The 25,961-nt window shown below is 47.2% G+C and overlaps 1 protein-coding gene and 2 long non-coding RNA genes across 5 annotated transcripts; 1 reads left to right on the top strand and 2 right to left on the bottom strand.

The window, feature by feature from the left end:
• Nucleotides 1-2,291: 2,291 nt before the first annotated feature.
• LOC144730065 (RIB43A-like with coiled-coils protein 2) lies at nucleotides 2,292-25,704 on the top strand. Its single transcript, XM_078610588.1, has 7 exons — nucleotides 2,292-2,598; nucleotides 13,690-13,771; nucleotides 14,478-14,780; nucleotides 17,034-17,152; nucleotides 19,194-19,421; nucleotides 21,602-21,768; nucleotides 24,316-25,704. The coding sequence occupies exons 1-7, from the start codon at nucleotides 2,494-2,496 to the stop codon at nucleotides 24,395-24,397; spliced, it is 1,086 nt and encodes a 361-aa protein (XP_078466714.1). The 5' UTR covers nucleotides 2,292-2,493; the 3' UTR covers nucleotides 24,398-25,704.
• On the bottom strand, nucleotides 8,428-15,321 carry LOC144730067 (uncharacterized). Of its 3 annotated transcripts, none has more exons than XR_013587785.1 (3): nucleotides 14,470-15,321; nucleotides 12,656-12,696; nucleotides 8,428-9,642 (listed from the first exon to the last, which is right to left on the bottom strand). It is a non-coding gene; the product is annotated as an uncharacterized LOC144730067 (long non-coding RNA). The 3 variants fall into 3 exon arrangements; XR_013587786.1 differs by having other exon boundaries at nucleotides 12,656-13,895; XR_013587787.1 differs by lacking the exon at nucleotides 14,470-15,321 and having other exon boundaries at nucleotides 8,428-8,815; nucleotides 9,531-9,642; nucleotides 12,656-14,415.
• Nucleotides 15,366-21,776, bottom strand: LOC144730066 (uncharacterized). The gene is made up of 3 exons (XR_013587784.1): nucleotides 19,188-21,776; nucleotides 18,479-18,592; nucleotides 15,366-17,640 (listed from the first exon to the last, which is right to left on the bottom strand). It is a non-coding gene; the product is annotated as an uncharacterized LOC144730066 (long non-coding RNA).
• Nucleotides 25,705-25,961: the final 257 nt, after the last annotated feature.

Raw genomic sequence — 25,961 nt, forward strand, 5'->3', positions numbered from 1 at the left:
AGCCCATACGATGGGCAAGATTTTAACGACAAATTATGACTTTGCATTTAACCAGGTAAGGCCCACCGAGCTGTATAGCTCTTTTTTTAGAAGCGACCTGGTCACAAATGATAGCTCAACGAAGTGGCTTATCGTGTGGAAATGTATAGTCGCAGCAAAATACTCTAAAACGCATGTTTCTAAATGTAGAGGGGAAAACCCGAAAGGGGATCCGGAGGAAAAAAAACTCTACACCACCGCGTTTTATGAGTGACCTGAAAGCCTCAAAGGTCAATTTTGAGCTCATCGCATCTCATGCATTGTGGAGTTCGACCACAATGCTGGGAGGCTGAAGCTGCACAGATGGGGGGAGATGCACACAGGGGCGCCACGGTGGCTAGGAGATGTTAACTACCTCGCCTGGTATGCAGGAGGTCGTGGTTTCCATCCCGACCCTGACGCCTGCTGCTCTATATTTGGAGTTTCCGTGTCTCTCCCCGTGGTGGCGTGGATTTTTCTCCGGGAATTCTCCGGTTTTCCTTCCACATTTAAAAACACGCGTTTTGTAGTATTTGGCTGCTATACATTCCACGTGATAAGCCACTTCATTGGGGAGGTTCGATCCCGACCCTGACGCCTGCTGCTGTATATTTGGAGTTTGCGTGTCTCTCTCTCCCCGTGGCCGCGTGGATTTTTTCCGGGTCCTCCGGTTTTCCACCTCCACATTTAGAAACATGCGCTTGGCTTCGATACATCACCACGTGGTGATGAGCCAACTTCGTTGAGCTATTGTTTGCGATAGAGCCAGGTCGCTTCTGAAAAAGAGCCACGTAGCTCAGTGGGGCCCTTACCTGGCAAAATAAATGGTTTAAAATCAAGATTTAATTGGTTTAACACGTTCCTTCGGAGTGGGCAGGTAGGAACTTGGTTGGACAGCGCATTCGTGCACGACAGACAAATATGCACGACAGACAGACAAATAATCCCTGGTGGGGAGTGTGGAACTTGTTGTTCTTCCTACCTGTATAAAAGAAAACTTGACTTGAGGTAGCCAGGCAGCCAGCCAGGTAGCCAGCCCCCTTAACTATCGGCCCCTCCCCCTTGCTTAGGCCCCTCCCCTAACCCCCCCTCCCTTAGACCCCTCCCCTGACCCTCCTCCCTTATGCACCTCCCCTCTCCGTACCCGGTAGTCGATCTCCACCAATCAAAGAGCTGTTTATATTATAGATGTATTTATGCACGACAGACAGTCAGACAAATAATCCCTGGTGAGCAGTGTGGAACATATTGTTCCTACCTGTCAAAGTTTACATGGCAAGCCATACCACCCACTTTACGACATCAACGCCCACTCGGCCACGAGCCCCTCCCACGCAGCCAGAGGCCCCGCCTTCTCCGATGCTGGCCCCGCCCACCAATTCACGGGCACCGCCCACTCACCTGCTGACCACGCCCACCTGTCACCACGGAGTTTGAAGCCCGATGCATGTGGGTTTTTGGTGCACACTTTGTCAATGTTTTGTGATAGTTTTTTTATATCCCCCCCTCCCAAAGCAAGGATTTGAACTTACAACCTGCAACTGCGAGCCCACTGGCTCTGTCGCAGAGCCACCTGGCCGAAAAGTGTACATTGTTTCTGTTTAAACACTCGATGTTTCAGCCACATCCGATCAAACAACATGGACTGTCATAATTATTAGTGCAATTACACCGTGAGGATCCTCCACGGCTAAGCTGAACTCTCTGTTATTTGTGGTCATAAACGAACGGCAGACCCATAAATTCGGTTCTTTTTAAAATGCCAATTCCAACCATACCTCCCTCCGCCACCCGACACAGCCAAATCCAGATTAAGCTTTCACGTCACTCCTCCCATCATTCATCACTGCAGCAGCAGCAGCAGCGGCGGCGGCGATGAAAATTCACTTTGTAACACAATTTTTGTTCCTGGGTACTAAGTGTTATTTTTTTATTGCTTATGCCTAAAAAGTATAGAAAATGGCTATTATTCTGCACAAACTTTGCTTTTGTGACCAGGACTTTACGTTAAGGAATGACACAAATGCACATGACGTTTTCGCATTGAAAATAGGTACATTTAAAAACATAACTTTCCCGGTCACAAAAGCCAAGTTTATGGGGAATAAGCCATTTTTTGAACTTTTGAGGTATAAGCAATTAGGAAATAACACTTACTACCAAGAAAAAAATAAATGTTTTGTTGCACATTGTATCATCGAGGCTGGGAAGAGGAGTGGTTGCGTGTGGGAGTGGTTAAGGCGACGCGTTCATGAATGAATGAGTCCATAGCAACCGCTTTTGTTTACACGACAGTGGCACTCACAGCGGAACGACCTTCCGTAGCTCCCTCTCATCTCGTTAACAGCCTCTTCGCTCCTCTTCTTTTAAAAAAAAGTTATTCTGCCTTCGTTATCGCCTCCTTTCCCCCCACTCCCACCACGCCTCGCTTGCTCGCTCGCCGTGTCCGCTTAGCACAGAGGCGAAACATTAAAGATGTTTCAGCTGGAGCAGAGGGAGGCTGCAGCCATTGCCAGGAGACGTCAGCTCGAGTCGGAGAGACGGAGTCGCATTTTTAACCCGAAGGTTCGCACCATCGGGGTGAGTGTGCGCGCATCACTCCACTCGCAGTGGGTGCATCGCTACACGCGCCGCGTTGCGATTTAGAAAAAGAGGTCGTTTGCCCGAAACGTCGCCTAGACAAGTTTTTTCATGTCTTTTTGTTACTTTGGCGGCAGTGTTGTGGACGAATTGTGTCGAGTTTGTTGTTGGTTGTTGTTTGTGCTCTTGGCACCTACTGTGACCGCCTCGCAAAAGTCGTGATCGTAGCGAGGCACTGTTAGCAGAGCGCACGGCGGGTTCTCAACAGACCAGAGTGGTTCTTGACATTCTTCAACATTGTACAATTAGTGTGTAAAGTACAAACGCTCGGAAAATGGTGCTCAAGGCGCAGCCCCGCGGCCAAGCAAACGTAATAAGTTGGCGAAACCTCAACCAGCATTAGCTCAACGTTGTAATTCTAAATAAGTATCACCTCGCAACAGCGCAACTCGGATGTTTGAGCCGGAATTAGGAGATGGTGGAGGTGCTCTCCCCTTGCTGCCATCAACATTGTTGATTCGGTGAAACGCCACAAATGGATGCGATTTAAACGCCATATGCACCGTAGTACCAACGCTTCACCGAACTTACACCAATGGAAAGCAATTTCATAAGCATGAGGATCAATACGAATTGGCCACAGGCCCTCAGCCACACAAAAACAAAGATCGCCCCCAGTTTGCGAGCACCTACACGGCACACGAGGGGGTGGGGGTGGCCAGCACCACGCCCGGCCGCCTTTGTCTCCCCAGTGGAGAGGTTTACACACCGCACCAAGTACTCATTTAAGGCTGAGTCAACCTAAGCGAGGAGGTTCAGGACCGGTTCAGATGACCGTCACCGGTGTTGGCCATGAGCGGGAATCGAACTCTGATCGCCGGGTTCGTAGCGTGGTGCGCTAACCGCTGCGCCACCGCTCCCCACACGCGCGGAGTAACCACCCGCAACAATGGCTACACTTAAACTACTCGACAAGATGACATCATTTATGACAAACATCACCTGGAATGCTCCCGATCTCGCCAAATCTTGGAAACTATTCAATGTTGAGACTGCGCGGTCCCTGGGATAGGCGACTCACCAGTAATTGAGGCTGCTGTGGATATACGTTATCAGCAGAGGGCGATGCACTAAAAATTGTCGGTGTACTGTACTGTATTGTGGTCCAACAGCTACATTCCCCTGCCTTCACTGACCAGCATGGTGAAGTATGGTCAAAACAACCCCCACTATCCACACGGCGTCACGGAAGGGCCTCATCTCGCCAGTGGATCGAGGACACATTCGGGCTACACGTGTCGAAGATAAACGTGGTTTCAGATTACGCAGCACAAAGACTCACAAACTCGCAGGGGCAAACTCACACAGGGACGCAGGCAAAATTTTGAAAACTAAAACAAACTTATTTTTTAATATATATACCAGGTAAAGCCCATTGAACTGTTTAGCTCTTTTTCAGAAGCGACCTGGCACACAAATGATAGCCCAAGTGGCTTATCACGTGGAAATGTATAGCAGCAAAATACTCCAAAACGCGTGTTGATTTAAAATGTGGAAGGAAAACTGGAGAATTCCCGGAGAAAAATCCACGCCACCACGGGGAGAGACACGCAAACTCCAAATTTAGAGCAGCAGGCGTCAGGGTCGGGATGGAAACCACGACCTCCTGCACACCAGGCGAGGAAGTTAACATCTCACAACCGCGGCACTCCGTCTGACACAGGCGAAATGCGTACAATTCAAGGCCATAGCCATGGAGTCGACATTGGGGGGGACCAAATATTCCAGAGGGTCTGGGGGTCCCCCCCCCCCCAGAAAAAAAATCATTATTTGAAAACGAATTACCTGCCTAAAATATTTAAAAAATTCACTAACACAGGATAGACTTTTTATTTATTTTTGACAATAATGTATAATAGTGTATTGTATTACATTGCTCTGTTTTTACTTTTTTACCTTTTCTTGTTTCATTGTATGTTATGGCAGAGATTAGGGATTAATCAAGTACAACCATAACCACAATCATATAAACAGAAATCTATTTTATAGCAATATATTGGGGGGGGGGGGGGCATTTTGAGCATATTTGAATATTGGGGTGGGGGATGTGTGTCCCCCCAATATATATTATAATGACGGCCTTGGTACAATTCTTTAAGACAGCCATGAACACACGAACGACCACCACTCTGAACGGCTCCGGGACCAGACCTCTGGCGAAGATGCCAGGGATGTTGTGCGAGCCCTCAAGATGGATAGCCGCGTGCCGAGGCTTAATTACTACCAGAGCGAAAATAACTACCAGAGCGAAACCACACCCGCAGCAAAGAGCCACTCTGGCTCCCAGGACAATGCCCTCCGGCTCACCCACCGGGCATTGCGCTCAAACACTGGGCGTGGGAGGGGGGAAAAACACAGCAATTGACCGCGTTGGAAATATTAAAGAATTTCATGCAAAGGGCAACTCTGGCTCCCAGGACAATGCCCTCCGGCTCACCCACCGGGCATTGCGCTCAAACACTGGGCGCGGGAGGGGGGAAACACCACAGCAATTGACCGCGTTGGAAATATTAAAGAATTTCAAGATAAAGTTGTGATAAAGACAAAGACCCCCCCCCCCGACCGTTGGGGAAAGTGCTGTTAGCGAGTAGCAACCTATGAAGGCCGGAATGGCACACGAGGGGGTGGGTAGGTGGTCAGCACCACGCCTGGCCGCCTTTGTCTCTTTAGGTGGCGATGCTTACACACTGTACCAGGTACTCGTTTAGGCCGAGTCAACCTAGGGGAGGCCCCGGACAGGTTCAGATAATCGTTGCTAGTGGAGGCCGTGAGCGGGATTCGAACTCGGGTCGTAGGCCAGCGCTCTAACAAAGACAAAGATCCCCCGTATAGCCTCAGACTGATGGGGCAAGTGCCGTTAAGCGAGCACCGCTCCCCACACACACACACGCGTACTCAGACATACCAACACACAAACCTACACGCACACACACCCTTGGGCACACAGACAAATATCCCCCGTGTAGCCTTAACAGACTGTTGGGGCAAGTGCTGTTAGCGAGCACCGCGCTAACACACACGTACACGTGTACAAGCCCGATTGTTTGTCCACTGCTGGATGAGAGGGCCTCCCCACTTTTTTCACCACAGACCAGACCCCGACATTTCTCAGTCAGCAACGGTTCTAACAAATCCATGTAATCTACGGTAACAGAGTTGAACACAACAGCGTGCCGGGTTACCAGATCACACGGTACAAGCAATCCGTGCTGCGACCCCAACACAGAGGTCAGCTCCCAGGCATACCACGTCGAAACCCGGGGGACACGTGGCAACCATACGGTCCACAACAGTGCGGGTTAACCTGACCATACTTCACCACGCTGGTTCAGTGCGGTTTGCCGATGGCGATAGGAGAGCACAGAATGACAACACATCGAGTTTGCTGAACTTCCCCCCGGCTGCCCACAACACCGACTTGCACTCGAGCTTCTGCGCACGCACGGTGGTGGCCACCCCATCCGAGTACTTATCCAGAGACTCAACCCTGCATAGCTTTCGTGACTGCAGGGATTCATCTTCTTGGTTCTTTCGGTAAAGTCACGTAAAAGGAAAATAATAAAATAATGAAAATAAAACATAATAAAATAATTCTCACGACGTTTCGGCCACAACGCAAGCAGCCGTCCTCAGGTGGAGAACAGGTCTGTCGAGAAGACAGAGTCTGACTGTTTTCTCGACAGACCTGTTCTTCTCGACAGACCTGTTCTCCACCTGACTGTCTTCTCGACAGACCTGTTCTTCTCGACAGACCTGTTCTCCACCTGAGGACGGCTGCTTGCGTTGTGGCCGAAACGTCGTGAGAATTATTTTATTATGTTTTATTTTTATTATTGTATTATTTCCATCCTGCATAGCTTCTGAGGATATCCGAAGCGATTGGGCTGCATGCCACCCGACTTGGTCACAGGCGACACAACGCTCTATCTCTAAAGTCCTCGCTTATTTTGTCATCCCGTGGGTTAGTCATCGAGGGTGCAATTGCGTTCCGTCGAATGCTAATACGGTACGGGGATCGTGTATTTGCTCCAACGCCGATGTGTTCTCACAGCGCAGTTCGCTTCACATGGCGGGGAAAGCCTAGAGTGCTGCGTCTCTCAAATCAGAGGGATTTTAGCGCTTAATCACAGTGGCTGGGGACAGAATACAAACTATAAACCGTGTAAAATAGATTGCTTTTAAAATGTGATGCACGACACTCAAGAGGCCTGGCATTTATTCCCAAGTTCACCAGCGAATTATTTGTTACCCTTGTATACGATTACGAATTGGAGAGACACATCTTATACAATTCTTCTTCTTTCGTGTGGCATGCAAGCAACAGTTTGTATAGATATAACGTCAGGGTTGAATGTTAAGGTCCTTCAACCAATCCAAGGCAGCAGTAGATGCTGTGTGGATTGCAGCGATACCGCCATACTGTGCTATGATCGACACAATCTCTTTTTTAAAAAATACACAGACGGCAGCCGGACGTCCCAGCGTGATTTGCATGTCAAGATGACAAGCCCCGCTCTGGCTCCATTCTCAACAAGGCACCAATATCCTGCCACCAGCACGGAGCTCGCGCTGTTTGTTGATTGGCCAGAGCCAGCGGCAGTCAAAGGGCGATTTGACGCCGCGAGTCACGCGCCAGCAAACCAGACACCTCAACACACGTTCGCCCAGGGGAGGGCCCGCAGCACAGAGAACCATCAGCATGGTGACCCACAACAACACGGTACAGAGCTGGGCTCAGTGTGCAGTAATTCATGCTGAGGTTGCAGAAAAGTGGTCTGGAATTCTCTCCTTCTGGCCATTGGGACCTCGGGGGGGGGGATGCCACGATGTCGAGATGTTAACTACCTCGCCTGATATGCAGCAGGTCGTTGATCCAATTCCGACCCTGACGCCTGGATATTTGGAGTTTGCATATCACTCTCACCGTGGTCGCATGGATTTTTATCCAGGTCCTGCGGTTTTCACCTCCACGTTTGGAAAACATGCGTTCAGAGTGTTTGGCTGCTATACATTTCCACGTGATAAGCCACTTCGTTGAGCTGTCATTCGTGGCCAGGTCGCTTCTGAAAAAGAGCTACATGGTAAAATAAAAAGTTTACTTATTCCTCTGTTTAAGTCCAGGCTCCAGACTTTGTTATTTGTCTCTGCCCATGAAAATCTCTCTCTTCCTATGAAAAGTTTTTCTTTTTTCGCCGTTGCCTTTTTGTCACCTCGTCTCCCTCTCTGCCCTACAGCATCCTCCTCGTTTCCCCTCCTGCGAAAGAATAACACCGTACGAGACTGTTCTCTTCGCATTATCTAGAGCCGCACGTTTGCGGAATTGTACAGCACCTTTAGACGTGGTCACATTCGGGCACTTCATGAACACAAATTGCATTGTACGTACCAGAAACAACGCTGCACTTTAACTGGGACGTTGATAATAATAATATAATAGATGGGCCAATTGGGGTTAGTTGTTGAAGTCCTAAAATATGCAAAATCTTGCACATGTAGCGATTTATTACGGCGGCAGTATTAAGCAGAATCATGTTTTCTTAATGTAATGCAGATCTTCATTTCAGCCACAGCTGTCGTGGACCGAGCTAAAGAAAAGATTTACAAAACCCGGCACACCGCGTCCAAGTGCACCTCTCGCTACGGCTGCGGCTGCTCGCCCCGTGCCACCTCCCTGGTTTAATATCCCCCCCCACCCCCAGAAATTATTCAGTGATAAATGAAGCCCCTGGCTTCATGGACATTGTGACCAAAAAAAAAAGGTCCGGTCCGTGAGCAAGCGTTACAACATCACGAATGCTTGCGAGACGATGGCTTTTAGCTCCGCATGCAGCCACTTCATTCCGCTTGGCTGCGCCTGGGACTTCACGAGAGGGGGCGTGCAGAGAGGATGAGGATGACCTCAAATTTGACATTCACTCCATTGCAGCCGGTTCTCTGGATTCCATCGTCGTAATCGTCGTCGTGCAAATGCGGCTGCAACGCATTTGACGACGAGAAAATTTGCTCTGAGAATTCCTGAATCAAGTTTTGTTTAAATTACCGTCATCGCCCAACCATCCACTCCGATCAATCCACTCCTGGATGAAAGCCTCCCCAAGTCACTGTGCCACCATCTCTCACGATCGTGCGACGGAGTAATCCACCCAGCACCGGCGCTCTGTTTGAATTCATACGGAGCGATAAAAATGCACGCACAATCGCCACTTTACATTTCATTATAGCCATCCCCAATGTCAAGGCACTTATCGTTATACTTCATCAGTGCAGCGAGATTTAACTTAAAAGAATATGGCTAACATGAGGTCTCATATTAACACATTCATTCAGAGTGTTATTCATATTCAGTGCTTTACGCGTTACAGCTGTGTGGGGTTAAGAGAAGGGCACTCAATAGCTGTTTTATCATTCAACGATTCATCAATTCATATCAGTCGATAAATCTTGCTCATAGAATCTTGTGTACTAATCCAATGCGTTCCATTCATGGATGTTGTAATGGGCTCACGTGACCCCTTGCAGCCTCTGGAAGCCACGACATTCACCGCGAAGTAAAACGAGGAATTGATTCTTGATTCAGACCACAGTCAGGTCACCACGAGCACCCAATAGAGCAACTGGCCAAATACCCTTCTGATTATAATTAGTCGAGAACGGTGAGGTTTTCCAGGATAAAGTATATTATTACAACATTCGGTTGTTCAAGTGTTCTCGGAAAAAAAACAAATCAACGAAGAGCAACATTAAAAGCTTGCACTGCTTGCAACACTCCACCTCTCAGCCAGCCAGGAATGTAACTTGAAAATGTAACGAACAAACAACAACGAAAAATCATTGGGAATTCCAACTTGCTTGTTACGGAGCAGCCAACGTACTTCACACAAACGCAGGAGGTCCGAGCATTGCACTTGGCCTTTACTTGCCTCCACTGCTTCACTTGCACCACCTGGCTGGCTGGCTGCCTGCTGTTGTGCACACAGTTCGCCACTGTAAAACAAAAAAGATCCCGATTTAAAGCTTTCGTGACTGCAGGGATTCATCTTCTTGGTTCTTTCGGTAAAGTCACGTAGAAGGGAAATAATAAAATAATACAAATAAAACATGATAAAATAATTCTCACGACGTCCTCAGGTGAAGAACAGGTCTATCGGGAAGACAGCGTCTGAATGAAACACCCCAGGCCTGGAACGTATATTTAAGCTGGGTTGGAGGGGGAAGAGCGCCTTGACAAAAAAATGTGCATATCAATAGGAATTTAGCATATTTATGGGAAATGCAGATATGGGATTAGTCACTACTTGTGAAATGCGTGCCGAAAAAAGATCCCATGCGTATAGTCTGAACAAACTGCTGTTGGGGCAAATGCGGTGAGCGAACGCTTATGAAGGCCTGAACGGCACACGAGAGGGTTGGGGTGGTCAGCACCACGTTTACTTCTGCACAAAGACAAAGATCCCCCGTATAGCCTTAACAGACTGTTGGGACAAGTACCCCAACAACTACTGCACACTCCACACACACGCACGCACGAGACATCCGTGTGGATTATCAGCTGCCCGTGAGCCCCATTCTCACTCGAATCATTTACAAAAATCTCACGTGTTCCAATTTGTGCCACTAAACAACACTGAATACATTGTATTTTTGTATTTGTATTAACGCTAACGTGATGGAGTAGGTATAAGCTCAGTGTCTCATATCAAGTGAGATTCGAAACCAGCCAAACCGGCTGCCTAATTAAATAATTGATGCATCGGAAATTGGAATGAATGTCACGTGGGTTATATTAGCAATTCAAGCCAAACTTGGTTGCTCAGTTGATCGAACAAAAGAAAGCTATCTCTGGTGTGGATCAATCAGTTTCAAAGACAATGCATACATTATTGTTTTATATTTTTATAATTTTATTATTTCCCTTCTACGTGACTTTACCGAAAGAACCAAGAGTATGAATTACCCGCAGTCAAGAAAGCTTTAAATCAAAATTTAATGCTTACATTATCAGAGTATGTTTTTGTTTGCATTCTGACCACAAGCATTGTGGTTAATGCAGACATGATTCCATGTAAAAGGTTTCAGTTTGGTGTTCTAACATCTTAACATCTGTTTTGATGCCAGAAAAAAAGGGGAAAACCTATTCTCACATTTTGGTACTGGCAAAGGAGGTCCCGTGATGTAGTTGATAAAAAATTTAACTTTGCACACAGAGCCACATTTAAGGCAATGATGATTGCTATTATTTAAAACAATGTTGCTATCGTGTCTGCGTAAACAGGGGCCAATCCTTGTGCTACTATTGGTTTTTGAGTGAACACTGCAATGACAATCAGGGATCTTTCAATGCGCCTATAGCAGTGTGCTTTGTGTGCCGTGAAGAAGGGCCCGTTGCCCGAAACGTCAGCTATTATTTTATTTCTAAAGCCACAGTGTTATTGACGGATGTTTCTTTTTCGTGTGCTTGTGCACCACTGCCAACGCAGCAGCATCATCATCAGCGGCATCGCCAAGATGATTTGTTCCATAGTAGTCGAGTGCGATGACGCTTTGCAAAATTATTATAATTTCGCCATCCATCAAGAGCAGTTACTTGCGAGAAATTACAACCGTTCACTCCATTAAATGTTTATTTTCTGCCCGCTCCCTCCAGGCCAGCTCGTGCCCTCTCAAAAAAACACAAAGTTGCACTTATGTACAATGATTTGTCTTCGCTTGGTGTGGTGTGCGGCTCAACTGTCCACGAACCGACGGATATGCCAAACGTGCATCAATAAATCATGAGTGGCACGAATGCTGAGTAGATGTGCGACTGAGCTGTGGCTGATTGATTGATTTCAATCTCAGGAATTCAACTGCCTGCTTCCAATTTTATATAACATGGAGCTTTTCAAACTAAGCACAAAAAACTTGGCTCCGGTGCAATTCATGTCACGATTAACGTGCCACTTGATTTGAAGCGTAAGATTCTATGTAGGAAGAATACAATAAATTTAATGTCTTGTTCTATATTACAGTGGTACCCCGGAGATCGAACTTAATTCGTTCCAGAAGGCCATTCGAACACCGATTTGTTCGAACACCGAATACATTTTCCCCATAACAATTCATGTAAATGACATTAATTGGTTCCAGACACAAGAAATCTCTCATTATAAAAAAATTTACACGAAGTTTACAGTAATTACATGCATAAAAGCATACAAAAAAACAAGAAACACAATAAATAAATGGAATAAATAGATAGAATAAATGAAATAAATGAACATTGAACTTCACTTTACCTGTAGTAAAAAGAGTTGATGGCTTGAGTGGAAGGTGGTGAGGAGGAGGAGGAGGTAAAACCTTTGTCTGGGCAAGCGTCACGCACGCTGGCCATACGCGTCTCAGCCGTACAGGTTCTTTCAAGTCGCGATTGCCCCGTTCGACCTCCGAATTTCGTTCGGTTTCCGGGGCAAAAATGTTCGGAAATATCGTTCGAACACCGATTTGTTCGACTTCTAGTGTGTTCGATCTCCGAGGCTCTACCGTATATAATCATACTATTATTATGATGCGTGTTTACCTAGGAAAGTCTGCCCTTCCCCCACAATTCTGATTAGCACGGTTGGCTACGTACGGTGCAAAAGAAGTTCAACATATGAGTCTCAATACTTGTTTTCAGAAGTGGTCAGTTATCACGGATGGCAGGCAATGTTCCTGTTGTGTGTAATACCAATTGATTAATTTGCAGGTATTTCTTTTCTTGCAATTTTATGTTTGGCCAAGACCAGTTTCAATGTTTATTTTTATATGGGAGGAAACCCTGGAGAACCCGGAGGAAACCCATGTAGAACAAGGGGGAGAACATTCAAATTTCACACAGAAAGGCACCCGAGTCAGAATTGAACCCAGGCTCTTCTTGTTGTGAGGCACGAGTGTTAACTACTGCGCCGCCACGCTCTGCTACAACATTGTGACACTGCTTTAAAAGCCAAGCTTTCTGTACAACTAACGATACACTTACTTCATGCAGCACCTTTCACAACAGCACATGCTCCATGAGCGCTGTTGAATAAAAAAAACAGAATGATATAACAAACACAAACAACAAATACTGTCACAGACAAGAACAAAGTAACATAAAAAAAAAACTATAAAAAGAAACGTAGCTTTGAGATGAGATTTAAAACCGCCAAGTACAAAGCAAAAAAAAATCAACACCATAATTTAAAACTGCCATGCAATAGAAAAATGTACAGTAGGTTATCATAATCAGAATATGTATTTATATTATGAGACCTCCTTTGCCAGTAGCAAGATATAGTAATAGGTTTTTACCCTTTTATCTGGCACCACAACTCACACCATTATACAAGGGATCATGTTTGCAATAACCACAACACAAGCAGTCAAAATGCAAACAAAAAGAGACAACTCTATAAAGGTGTCAGTTTTGGTGCCAGATAAAAGGGTTAAAACCTATTACTATCTATTTATACTTGAGGAATCCGATGAGCTATGAAGCTCTTTATTTCACAGATGTGCAGTGGGGGCGGGTCAGAACGTTACAACAACAAACAACAAAACACGACAAGAGTGCAAAGTATAGGAAAGGAAAAACAAATACACAAATACAATTTAAAAAAAATATTACCGGTTAAAGCCCACTGAGCTATTAATTTGTTTTTCAGAAGCGACCTGACCACAAATGATAGCTCAACAAAGTCGCTCATATTCGCAGAAGCAATGCGAGTGTAAAATAAAACATTCCAGTATGAAATCGCGGAAATGGTAAACGTGGATAAACTCCGAAACCCCCGTGCGCTTTCGACATCACCGTGCCTGCCTGCCTGCCACGTAGACTTTGTGCCAGAGGTCGCAAACGGGTTTTGATTCCTTACCCGTACCCGGCCGCACCAGGGTCGCAAACGGCTACCCATACCCGTACCTGGCCGTGTACGGGTAGCTGGGTATCGGGTAGGGTACGGGTATCGGGTACCCGGTTGCGACCTCTGCTTTGTGCTCGGCTGTAACTCTCACTCACAACTCCGCGTGCAGGTCGACCTAGATGGCCTCAACGAGCAGGTGGAGCAGAGGAGGTTTCGCGAGCAGCAGGAGAAGACGCGGGAGGAGGCCTTTGGTAATGCAGACGCACGTCTCGCACCTGAGCAATAACAGTAGCGTTGTGACTCTCCACAAGTGAGGTCGAGACGTTTTGCTGTTCTTGTCCATTTGTCCACACGTCCGTCCGGCTCTCTGTCCGTCTGTGCGTAACGTGGGGCACAATAATTCCCGTAAAGATAATTATCCAACACGAATGCAACATTCGTGCACGGCTGCGTTTGCCGCTAACGACAGATTTGCGCACACACGGCACATCGCGTTCCGTACGCCTCCTCTCACTCTGCCTTGTAGCTACTCGTCACGCGCCGTCTGCTCCAGTCTTATCAGTCACCTGGACTATTACATACCTGTCAACCCCTTATCAGTGCCGACCTTGTTACTGACCAATTCAGATCTTATTGGTCACCCCGTGCTCTTATAAATCTAAACGTTCATCCTACAAAGCCCCATCACAAGGGAGAAAGACAAACATTTTGGCCGTTTTGAAACGTCTGTACGCCGTATTGACCTGAAAACTCAATTTCCCTTTACAAGAATACGGATACACCGTATGGGTTACAGCTATGTTCCACACACCGGCACACCACACAAACTCGTGTGCCTCCTCCTCCTCCCTCCCTCTCTACGTCCTGCGGCTCCCAAGTCCCGCTGCCCACTCGCTCTCCGGCCTAGCAAAAAAAAAGCGTGCCCCCCTTCCCCCACCCCCCCCCCCACCGTTGCAGCGGACGCAGCGATCCGGCATGACCGCATCGCGATCCTCCTGGACGAGAGGCAGCGCGAGGAGTCCCGCGCCCTCGACCGCTCCCTCGCCCAATACTGGGCCCGCTGCCAGAGCGCCAGCGACAGGTCCCAGCCGCTGGCGGACGTCGTCGCGGACGAGGGAGCGGTGTCGGGCCTGCGCTCCTTCGCGGGCGAAGACCTGGAGAGCGGAGAGCGGCGCGGTCTGCAGAAGGAGCAGCAGAGGAGGTGGCTGCTGGAGCAGCAGGAGGAGAAGCGGCGAGCGCAGGACGAGCGGAGGAACAGAGGTGGCGCGATCGCGACCGGCGGCGGAATCGGGCGGCGGTGGCTCGGGAATTGTTGCAGCAGTTGTCGTCGTGATCGTTAAATGTAATCATCGTCACCGTCATCATGAGGTGCAAGCCGCTCGCCGTCACGCTGAGTGCAGCGCCAAGGAACATCGTCTTTGCAGCTCCGAATTGTCGTCACGATCGTGATCGTTATCTCTTCATTTGAATGATGATGATGATTATCATCGATTAACTACGAATCGTTCATTCATCAACAATATCAGCAAGTATGACTCATTTATAATTATCAATTAACCATCGATCGTTCATTTGTAATCATCTATTATTAATCATCCTTTGTCGTCTTTATCTATCAGCTTTGAATCATTCATCATCATTTGCATCATCCGTTTAGTAGGAGCCATTCATTATATTATCAAACATCTCCACGACTTATGGAATAGGTCTACGGTTGGACACGCACATGAAAATAGATGTGGCCTCATCACCCCAGCCTACGTTCCAACAACGGTATATTTGACGATCATAAAATAATGGCAATTTTTTTTCTCCCCCATGAATTACAGTCCCATTTGGTTTAACGTGCAATGCCCGAGCGAAAAGCCACTTCGTAATCATAGCAAAAGATTACCCAGACATCTCGAAAGTGCGAGAAGCCTAGGGGAGCCCTCCGAAAACCACGTAGCTGCCCACAGAAGGCCCCTGGCCACGTTGCTGACACACCGAGAGCCGGACTGCCATGGGGCCCCACAGCCAACTGCCCATGCTCACCGCCACCTCCCCCCCCCCCCCCAAATAAAACATGAAGGCATTCCAAGTTATGACAAATAAGAATAGGCATTGCCCTTTTCTGGCAATAAAAGAGGTGTTAAAATGTTCAGACAACAAATAGATACATTTTTGCATGGAATCAAGTCTGCATTAACCACACGTACCGGTACGTTAGAAATGCTCCGAAACGTGCATTGTCTTTGTACTGTTTGCCTTTTGGCGTTCTCTGGTCTGAAACTGGTGAGACTAGGCCATAAAGACGTCTAGATTTGAAGTTTTCGTAACTGCAGGAATCCATACTCTTTGGTTCTTTCGGTAAAGTCACGTAGGCAACAAAATGAATTAAATCACGACGTTTCAGGTGCAACACAAGTGCCCGTCATCAGGTGGAAACAACCGCAGCAATAAACAATTGCTGAAGTGGGCAAAAGGAGGCTGCTTGTGACACGAGGCTATATATAAGTACCAAATAGATACATTTTTGCATGGAATCAAGTCTGCATTAACCACACGTATCGGTGCGTTAGAAATGCTCTGAAACGTGTGGCATTGTCTTTGTACTGTTCGCCTTTTGGCGTTCTCTGGTCTGACACTGGTGAGACTAGGCCATAAAGACGTCTGTTTCTGGTGTAGGCCAATCCGTTTAAAAGAAAATGCATCTATTGTCAGAATTTTTAGCATGTTCACCACAAGTACGTGTGGTTAATGCAGACTTGCTTCCTTGCTAAAGGTTTCTATTTGGTGTTTGAACATCTTAACACCTGGTTTATTGCCAGAAAGGGTAAAACCTACTCTTATTTTTCATATTTTGATACTGGCAAAACGGTCCCATGATGCATTCCAGCTTGTTTGTTGTGGAGGAGCAACGGCACTTCAAACCGCAGCGGGGAACGGACTTTCAGTCCCGGTGCAGTTACTCTGCCTGCGCATTCGTGTGTGTTTGTGTGTGTGGCAACGTTCGCTTCTGAAAAATAAGTCAATACCTCAATGGGCTTTACCTGGTAAAAAACTTTTTTTTGTTGTATTTGTATATTTTAAAGTCAGTTTTTAACCTTTCCTATACTTTGCACTCCTATCGTGTTTTTTTTCATCCTGTTTGTTTGTTGTTGTAACGTTCTGACCGCCCCTACTGGACACCTGTGAAAAAAGAGCTTTATAGGTCATGGGATTCCTCCAGTACAAATAAATATTCTGATTCTGAGTGGAAATGTGTCATCATCCCCGTTTACGGGCAACAAATGACAATTATCCGAACCAGTCTTGGGCCTCCCCCTAGGTAGACTCGGCCTTAAGTGAGTACCTGGTGCAATGTGTGAACATCGCCACTCGGTCGACAAAGGCGGCCGGGCGTGGCGCTGGCCACTCACCCCCATGTGTGCCGTGCGGGCTTTCATAGGTATTGCTCGCGAACAGCACTTGCCCCAATGGTCTGTTGAAGGCTACACAGGGGATCTTTGGCTCTGTGTGTGCGCGTGTCAGATGAGCTGTACGATGCGATGCGCCTGGAGATGGACCGGCGAGCCATGCAGCTGTCTCTCGCCGAGGAGTCGTGCCGCCGCGTGATCCTTACCGCCACCAAGGACTTCAACCGTGCGCAGGTGGGCGCGAGTCGGGGCAGTGCGCACGGAGCAAGGGGCATGCGGCACGAGCATCAAGGCTGCAGCCCTGGGCCCGTGATTTTGAGTGGCCCACAAAATAAAATGCAACACTACGGCCAGTGGCGCTCCCACTTGAAATTCTGAAATGTTTTATTTTATTGATAGCGACATTGTTTTTTTATTAATAATAAATAATGTTGCTGGCCAGCACCACGCCCGGCCGCCTTTGTCTCGCCAATGGTGATGTTTGCACACCACACCAGGTGCTCATTTGAGTCTGAGTCAACTTAGGGGAGGCCCAGGACCAGTTCAAATATTCGCCACAGTTTTGGTCGTGAGCAGGAATCGAACTCGGGTCGCCAGGTTCGTAGCGCAGTGAGCTAGTCGCTGCACTACTGCTCCTCATACCACCACCACGTCCGTCTTTGTCTTCCTCTTGCCGCTGCGCCTACGATTTTCCCGAGGAGAAGGCGTGGCAGAAGTGAGTCCTGTGAGGCTCGCAATCAAACAACAACATGAACAACATCAACGACAACAGCAAATGACGCTCGTGTAACGATGGCTCTGGTGCCTGACTGCGCGACCCGGCTAAGTGTTGGTATGCCAGCTGGAAATAAAAAAGTGTAAGCGTCGCGCTAAATTGAACTCAATGCCTGACAAATGACCGATCCAAAGACACAAAAGCGTGAGCAGCTGTGTGGTAATTTGGAATCAATCTTGAGATTTGCCGCTGCTGACGTTGACAATGATTTGCTGAGGATGACAATGATTTTCCACGAAAAATTATTTTGTGATGCCAACATGATAACAATGGTTTATCGACATGGTGGCGACTGCGATGATAACAACAACAACAACATGCCTCATGTCCTAACCTCTCCGTTATCTCTCCTCCACACAGTTAACACTGAGCCTGTCATGTCCCTCCTCGGATACAGTTCCTACACACCAGTGTTCTTCACTCATTTTCAGAGGGGGGGGGGGTGGGCTTGCACTTTCGCCGATAAGATCTCAGTGTGTGGTTAGCCACACATTTGGAACCATTGGTTTTGACAGCATGATGGGGCGTTTTCACGCCAGGGGGCCGCACTAAGGGCCGCCAGTGGCCCGCGGGCCTTGCAATGAAGAACGCAGCTCCACACGGTTACATTAAGCCACATTGTGTCCTGTCCCCTAGGCTACAGCCCATCCACACAGTAGATGCTGTTTTATTCCGAATAAACATCAGTAGCATAGCCTCACCTCCGACCCCCGTCTCCCATTCCTCCACTCCTCCCGCCCTCCGCCCTCCCCTATGCCACGGTGGCGAGATGTTAGCTCCCTCACCTGGGATGCAGGAGGTTCGTGGGTTGGATTCTGACTCTGCCGCTGTACGTTTCGAGTTTGTATGTTTCTCTCCCCGCGGTCGCTTAGATTTTTCTCCGGGTCCTCCGGTTTTTCCTTCCACATTTAGAATCAACACGCATTGAGATTATTTGGCTGCTACTATGAATTCCACACGATGATAAGCCACTTCGCTGAGTTATCTACTACTACTGTTTAACCAGGTAATGCCCACTGAGCTCTGTAGCTCTTTTTCCGAAGCGACGTGGCCACAAAATATGGCTCAACGAAGTGGCTCATCAATACTCTAAACGCGCGTTAATTCTAAATGTGGAGGGGAAAAAAACGGAGGGTATTAGTTTATTTTTCGATGTAAAGCTTTCGTAACTGCAGGGATTCATCTTCTTGGTTCTGTCGGTAAAGTCACGTAGAAGGGAAAGAATAAAATAATAAAAATAAAACATAATAAAATAATTATCACTACGTTTCGGCCACAACGCAAGCAGCCGTCCTCAGGTGAAGAACAGACAGCGTTCATTCAGACGTGAGAATTATTTTATTATGTTGTATTTTTATTATTTTATTATTTCCCTACTACGTGACTTTACCGAAAGAACCAAGAAGATATTAGTTTAGTTCAAATAACAGAGTGATCCATCCCCACCGCATGCGTAAACCAAGCGGGCGGGCGGGCGGTGTGCGCTTGATTCACCTCCAGGCGGAGGAGCAAGAGGCGAAACGGCGCCGGGAGCACGAGCGGGAGGAGGCGGCGTCGCAAGCGGAGATCGCCGCGCTGCTGGAGGGCGGCCTGCTCACCGAGGACCCCGCGCAGGCGTCCAGCGCCCTCAGCCCGCTGCGCGTCGTACCCGACCGCTGGAAGGGCATGAGCGGCGAGCAGCTGCACGAGATCCGCCTCGCCCAGGAGCGCCAGCGCGAGGAGAAGAAGGTCCCGTGGGCAGACGCGCAGCGCGTCCTCGTGGGGGGCAAATTCTTGGGGGGCGGTGTGCCCGGGGGCAGCCGTTGTCCTAGCAAAGCAGAGTCAAAGGCTGAATTGAGATGAGGCAGTGTTCATTTCCCACAGGTGGAGATTCCAATTTCCTACGACTGAGGTGAGGGATTGGGGGGGGGGGGTCTATCCAAAGGACAGCCACCGTTGACTTCCCAACGAAGTGGTAATAATTTTATCGACCCCGGAGGAATGATGGGTTAAGCCAACCCCCGAACCAGGATTTGAACTTGCAGGTTTCAAATTGCGAGCCACTCGCACTACTGGTGGCCAGGTGGCCGAGCAAAAACAAATCGTTATTTCGATAAAGAAAGTAAATAATGGGTGACCTTATGTGCCATTAAGAAGGGCCATTGCTCTAAACGTTGACGATTTTATATATTTTCTTTTTAGGCCACAGTGTTATTGATGAATATGTTACAATTTTGTTTGTTAATTGTGCTTGTGCACCACTGCCAATACAGCATTGTCAAATTATTTGCTGAAAAAGCAATGCTGTTAGGCTGCTGTGGGGGGCACGCTGTAGGCAGCAAGATGGCAGTGCCGCAAAATCCGTTATTGTACTGCACCACACTCCAATGTGTATGCTGCACGCCTTCACCGGCCTGCAACGACCAGCGTGGTGAAGTATGGTCAAATAGCACCTGACGTCACACATGGCATTGGAGGCCCTTGATTGACGATAAGAGCTGTACACGTACATGTTACATATACGGCGTGCAACAATACATTTACCATTTTGTCTTGACAACAGGAACAAATGACGCACGTATGTATGTTTAACACGTAGGCTTTCACGACCAATATTATCCATAAGAGGTTTTTGGGCTGTGTTGGTTGCTGGTGGGTTTAACGACACATTTATATTTACGCGATCTAACCCATAAACCTCTCTTATGCATGTATGTTGAACTTTTTTCGCATCATAGGTAGCCAACCGTGCTAATCGGATGTGACAATACAGAGCAATGTGACACATTTGCATGCAAATTGAATGACAAATCTCAGTTCGTAGCACGTGCATCTGTAAGCCTATGACGACTCACTGCTGCCCCATGCAGTCACCGTGTCTAGCAGATGTTGGACAGTGTTCATCAGTGCCGACTTGTATTACTACACCTGTGCGGTGGCGAGATGTTAACTACCTCGCCTGGTATGCAGGAAACCCTGGGTTCAATCCCCACCCTGACACCTGCAAATTTGGAGTTTGCATGTTCTCCCCGTGGTCGCGTGGATTTTTTTCTGAGTCCTACGGTTTTTCCCTCCACATTTAGAAACATGCGTTTAAAGTATTTGGCTGCTATCAATTTCCACGTGATAACAGGCGACTTCGTTGAGCTATTTGTGGCCAGATCACTTCCAAAAAAATAAAGAGTTCAGTGGGCCTTACATGGTAGAATAACACTGGTCAACACACTTTTTCTGGCATAAGGTATTCCAACGGTTTTAAGGTAATTTTGGGGTGCTGATTCCAAATCTGGCATCAGTTTTTTGTCTATCGGTTTTCGAGATATCAAATATTGCATTTTCAATAAAACTGCAGAAGAAAAATATTAAATAAATGTGGATATCTACATTAAATGATATTATTAACACACTATCCTAAAAATACAGCACCATATTTTAACACTAAAGCAGTCATTGACTCGCAACAACTTGCAATCATAAGTGACAGAGTTATTTTCGGGTAAAATCAATGAAAATGGGGTATGCCGATAGCATAAAATGAGATGTGATAGAACAAATCTGAGATCAGATTTGGAATCAGCACCCTGAAATTAGTCTAAAACAGCTGCAAAAGTCCAGGCCAGAAAAAAATGTTTTATTTGTTGTTGACCAGTGTAATAATATTTCGATTTAAAGCTTTCGTGATTGCAGGGATTCATATTCTTGGTTCTTTCGGTAAAGTCACGTAGAATGGAAATAATAATTTGTATTATTTGTATTATTTTATTATTTCCATTCTACGTGACTTTACCGAAAGAACCAAGAATACAGTGTTATAATAGTTTAGTTCCATGGGCACGGCATCCTGCATTGCTAAGCGTCGGCAGACCGGTGACCGAAACCTCTGAAGCGCGCCGCAGCTTACTACGGCCACGACGATCGACGGTGTGCAGAGGCTGGAGGAGGAGGAGCGCCGGCGAGACGAGGAGTGGGAGCGCCAGAGCCTGCAGGCGGCACGCATTGGGACGCTCTTGGAGCAAGAGCAGCAGCGCAGCGCCAAGGAGCAACGCCGAGCCCTGGACAGCACCAACATGCAGCTGGCCAGCGAGCAGAACATGCAGTGAGTGCAAAGACAAAGACCCCCCCCCCCCAACTACCACCCCCCCCCCCCCGGAAAGCATTAATAGACTTATTCTTAGGTTGTTTCGGTAAAGTCACGTAGGTAAAAAAATTAAATTTAAATTAATAAAAGTAAAATTAAAATAAAATTAAAATCACGATTTTATTTTTATTTTACTTTTATTAATTTACATTTTTTTACCTACGTGACTTTTCCGAAAAAACCTAAGAATATGAATCCTTGCAGTCACGAAAGCTTCAAATCTAATAAAGTCACGTAGAAGGGAAATAATAAAATAAGAAAAATAAAACATTATAAAATACAATTCTCACGACGTTTCGGCCACAACGCAAGCAGCTGTCCTCAGGTGAAGAACAGGTCTGTCGGAAAGACAGCGTCTGAATGACGCCACTGTGGAGACAAATACTTTACCGAAAGAACCAAGAAGATGAATCCATGCAGTCACGAAAGCTTTATATCGAAAAATGAATAGACTTTTCGGGAAAGTGCTATTAGTGGGTAGCAGCACTTACAAAGGTCGGCACGGCACACGATGGGGTGTGTGGGTGACCAGCACCACGCACGCCCGGCCGCCTTTGTCTCCACAGTGGCGATGTTCACACACACACACAGCACCAGGTACTCGTTTAAGGCTGAGTCAACCTAGGGGTTCGGGTAATCGTCACCGGTGTTGGTGGCCGTGAGTGGGAATCGGACTCGGCTCGCCGGGTTCGTAGCGCAGCGCGATAACCGCGTGGCTAACCGCGGCGCTACCTCAGTGAGTGTGCGCACACAGACAAAGATCCCCCACATAGACATGCAGGATGTCGGGGCAAGTGCTGTTAGCAAGCACCGATGAAGGCCGGCACGGCACTCGAGGTGGTGGTGAGGCCAGAATCAGCCCTCGTGTCACCGTTGCCTCCCCAGTGATGATGTTAACACACACACAGCACCAGGTACTCATTTAAGGCTGAGTCCTAGATGCCTCGACGGGCGAGGGATATCGATTACACTGTATTTTCCTTGACTATATGAATGCAAACTACTGTAGTTTACATTCATGTAGTTATATCAAAATACGTAGTTATACTTTACAAGCCAGCTGTAAATGTTCTCTAATCCACGTGTTCCTCTCCCTGTCTCTTGAATGTAATTCAAAACCTGCAGCTCTCTGTGCTACTTTGGGAATTTTCCAGCTTTTGCTGCGTCATTTTCCTTGTCAACGTCCACGTTTTCTTGATCCACGTATCATTCCAGGTCGTGCATGCTGGTGCAAGCCATTCTCTACGCATCTCGTTCGATTGCGTCTCGTTAAAGTACCAAGTTCGGATTTCCCAGCGCCCAACATGCTCTCATTCGCCTCTCTTCATGTCGTCATCTCGACCCCGCTCTGTTTGCGAAAACTGCTAGAGACACGCAAACGCCGTGCTCAGCCGGTTGAAAGACATCGCCTTGACCGCTAAACAAATTTAAACGACGGTCAAGACTAACGATGGAGTGGCAGCTAAAGGAGGGAACACGTTCGAAAGGGCATTTAACCGTGGAGATGGAGCGATGAAATTAGCTCGTGCGCAGGAGGCTAGATATGGATTGTTGTGTGACGAGATTGCGAGACATGGTGGCAGCATGCAGAGGCCTTCATCCAGCAGTTTCTAGATCAAAAGCAACCCTCTTAACAGCACATGCACTGTGCTGACATGCATTGAAAAGGCGCATACATCAGTTTTAGTGCACGGGGTGGGGTGTGGCCAACGCCATGCCCAGCCACCTTTATCTCCCCACTGCTGATTTATAACACACGCGATGCACGCCCATAATAGAGTTCTTTGGAGACAATTGCATGGCTACAAGGTGTCTATTTTCTCTGGCTTCTCTGGTTTCCTCCCGAACAGCCAACACTCAATGAAGAATTGTCTAAACATCCCAGCATAGGGCCTCACTGAATCTTGAGACTCAGCCAGGCGTTCCTGGATGAATCAAAGACGCACTGTTATCATTATTATTTCAACACAACGCAGAGACACACGGTAATCGCTGACTGCACGGTACACAAACAGCTTTCACACTCTGTCCGTCATACTTTCACAAAATGTGCACACATGGGAAACACGCCGTGGGCATTCAAACCCTGAGGTGTGACCTTTTTTAAAGGGGGGCCCATTTAACATCTCAGCCGAGGGGGGAGGCACGGCACAGTCAATTGTTAAACAAACTCTAAACATGTAAAATCACCAAACCGAGTGCATGATACAATCTCCTTTCACCTATCGTGCATTGTACCAAATCATTTCGAAACAGGGCTTTCAACAGAGGGGTTCAAACCCCTCCAGACGCCCCCCCCTTCTCCACCACCGATGCTACGAGGATGTAAGAATGAGATAATCCGTCATTACCTTATCAGCCCTTATCCTGTGTCACACGTACACGCAAGAGCGCGCCACGTGAACGAGTTTACGTCACAGCAACGTGAACTTTACCTGAATTCCGCGCGGCCTGCCGACACACACCCATTCATTCATTGCTCGGTGCGAAATATTTTATTTGCAGCCGAGAATTCCTGGAGAAGGAAGTCTACAAGAACACTCCGACGGAGCAATTCTTCGCCCAGTTCAACACGTCCAGCCGTTGAGAGGTGGCGCTGACGGAGGTCACTTGACGGAGAAGACACGCTCTGTCATATTATTATTATTCTTCTCATAATTAAGCACGTATCGTATTGATCACAAAGGCTTCCCATAAACCAACCACGGTAGAGCTCGGGGCCAATGACCCTGCATGAATAGATGTTCAATAAGTCACGATTGTGGTATAGGTACAGCTGGTGATGATACAAGTTGCTGTATTCACGGCAGTGATCTAGTAAACGACATTGTCAGCTCAGGGGATGTGGAAATCGGTCAGGTGCGGCCCCAATATTAGATTTGTCTCGCACGGTCGCACCCTAGAGGCTATTATAATGCGCGTCACCTCTTGCCTAATCACATCATCGTGACGCTCAACGGTCTAAAACATTAAACACTGTAAGGGGTGCTCCGTTTTAACAAAATGCAGCCACTCCAGCTCCGTAGTAGTAGCACCTCTTTGCTATATCATTGACACGTATCTGATTAAATATCCCAGAAACGGAGTCCTATATGAAATATATTTTCACTAAAAACAAGAAAAAGTAATCCATTAGATGTTGTTTTGGGGTTAGAGCACGTAAATATATAAAATAGTCATTAAACCCGCGTGGAACGCGCGCACACGCGGCCCGTTTATTAATATTGAATCGACTCGACGCAGCGTGTCACGTGGGACGTTTTTAACAATCATCGGGCTTGTGCAGCGTGCAACCAGTTGATTTGAATGTTAGTACGTTTGTGAATGCGGAAGGACGTAGGCGTGGTGGTGGGGGAGGTGGCAGTGACTGGAGTTTGGAAAACTGGTGTAATTAAATCCTTTATATTAAGTTCACTTGCTTGCTTGCTTAGGACCGTGCAAATCTTTCGGTCGTTTTTTAACCCACTTCCCGTGATCCAATCGAGCTGACATTTTTCCACACAGACTCGTTGTGCGTGACAATTAATGTTCGTGAAAATTTTTGTTGCAAAATTTTACACTTTTTAGGACAAAAAAATTATATTTAATTACCAATTGCTTAATACTGCCATGCAATCATCTGACCCATAGGTGGCAGCCATCTCAAGCCAGAGGACGAGAGGACTCTAGCCGCCACGCATATAAAGGATTTATAGTGAAAAACTTTGTTTTTACGGGTTATACTTGTGTCTACCGAATTTCAATCAAGTCTTATGCCGTGGGTGTGTGTGTGTGTTGCCTGGTGTGTGTTCTGCAATCACGTCTACAAGAGGCTCGTACTAACCTACAGGCGTAATCATTGAGCAACGTATACCTCGATCAGTAATAACAATAATAAACCGCATTCGCAAAAGAGTTGCCGAGTTTGTCTATTTTATTTTACTCTGGGGGAGCGTGTGTCCTGAGCAGTAGTCCACGTGTCTACTAAACGCGATCGAGTCAGATTACAAAGCACTCGTGTCAACAGAAATGGACAAACATCACAAATGTAGGACCGCCACCTGACCGAGACATTCCTTGAGCCTCGGTTAATTTTTTTTTTTACGGATAAATGCCACGCATTTATTACTGGAGCCACGATAGCAGTCAGCAGAGGGCGGTGAAGCAAATCC

Source organism: Lampetra planeri, chromosome 34 (genome assembly GCF_965212315.1).
Source record: "Lampetra planeri chromosome 34, kcLamPlan1.2.h2, whole genome shotgun sequence".
NCBI classification, from domain to species: Eukaryota; Metazoa; Chordata; class Hyperoartia; order Petromyzontiformes; family Petromyzontidae; genus Lampetra; species Lampetra planeri.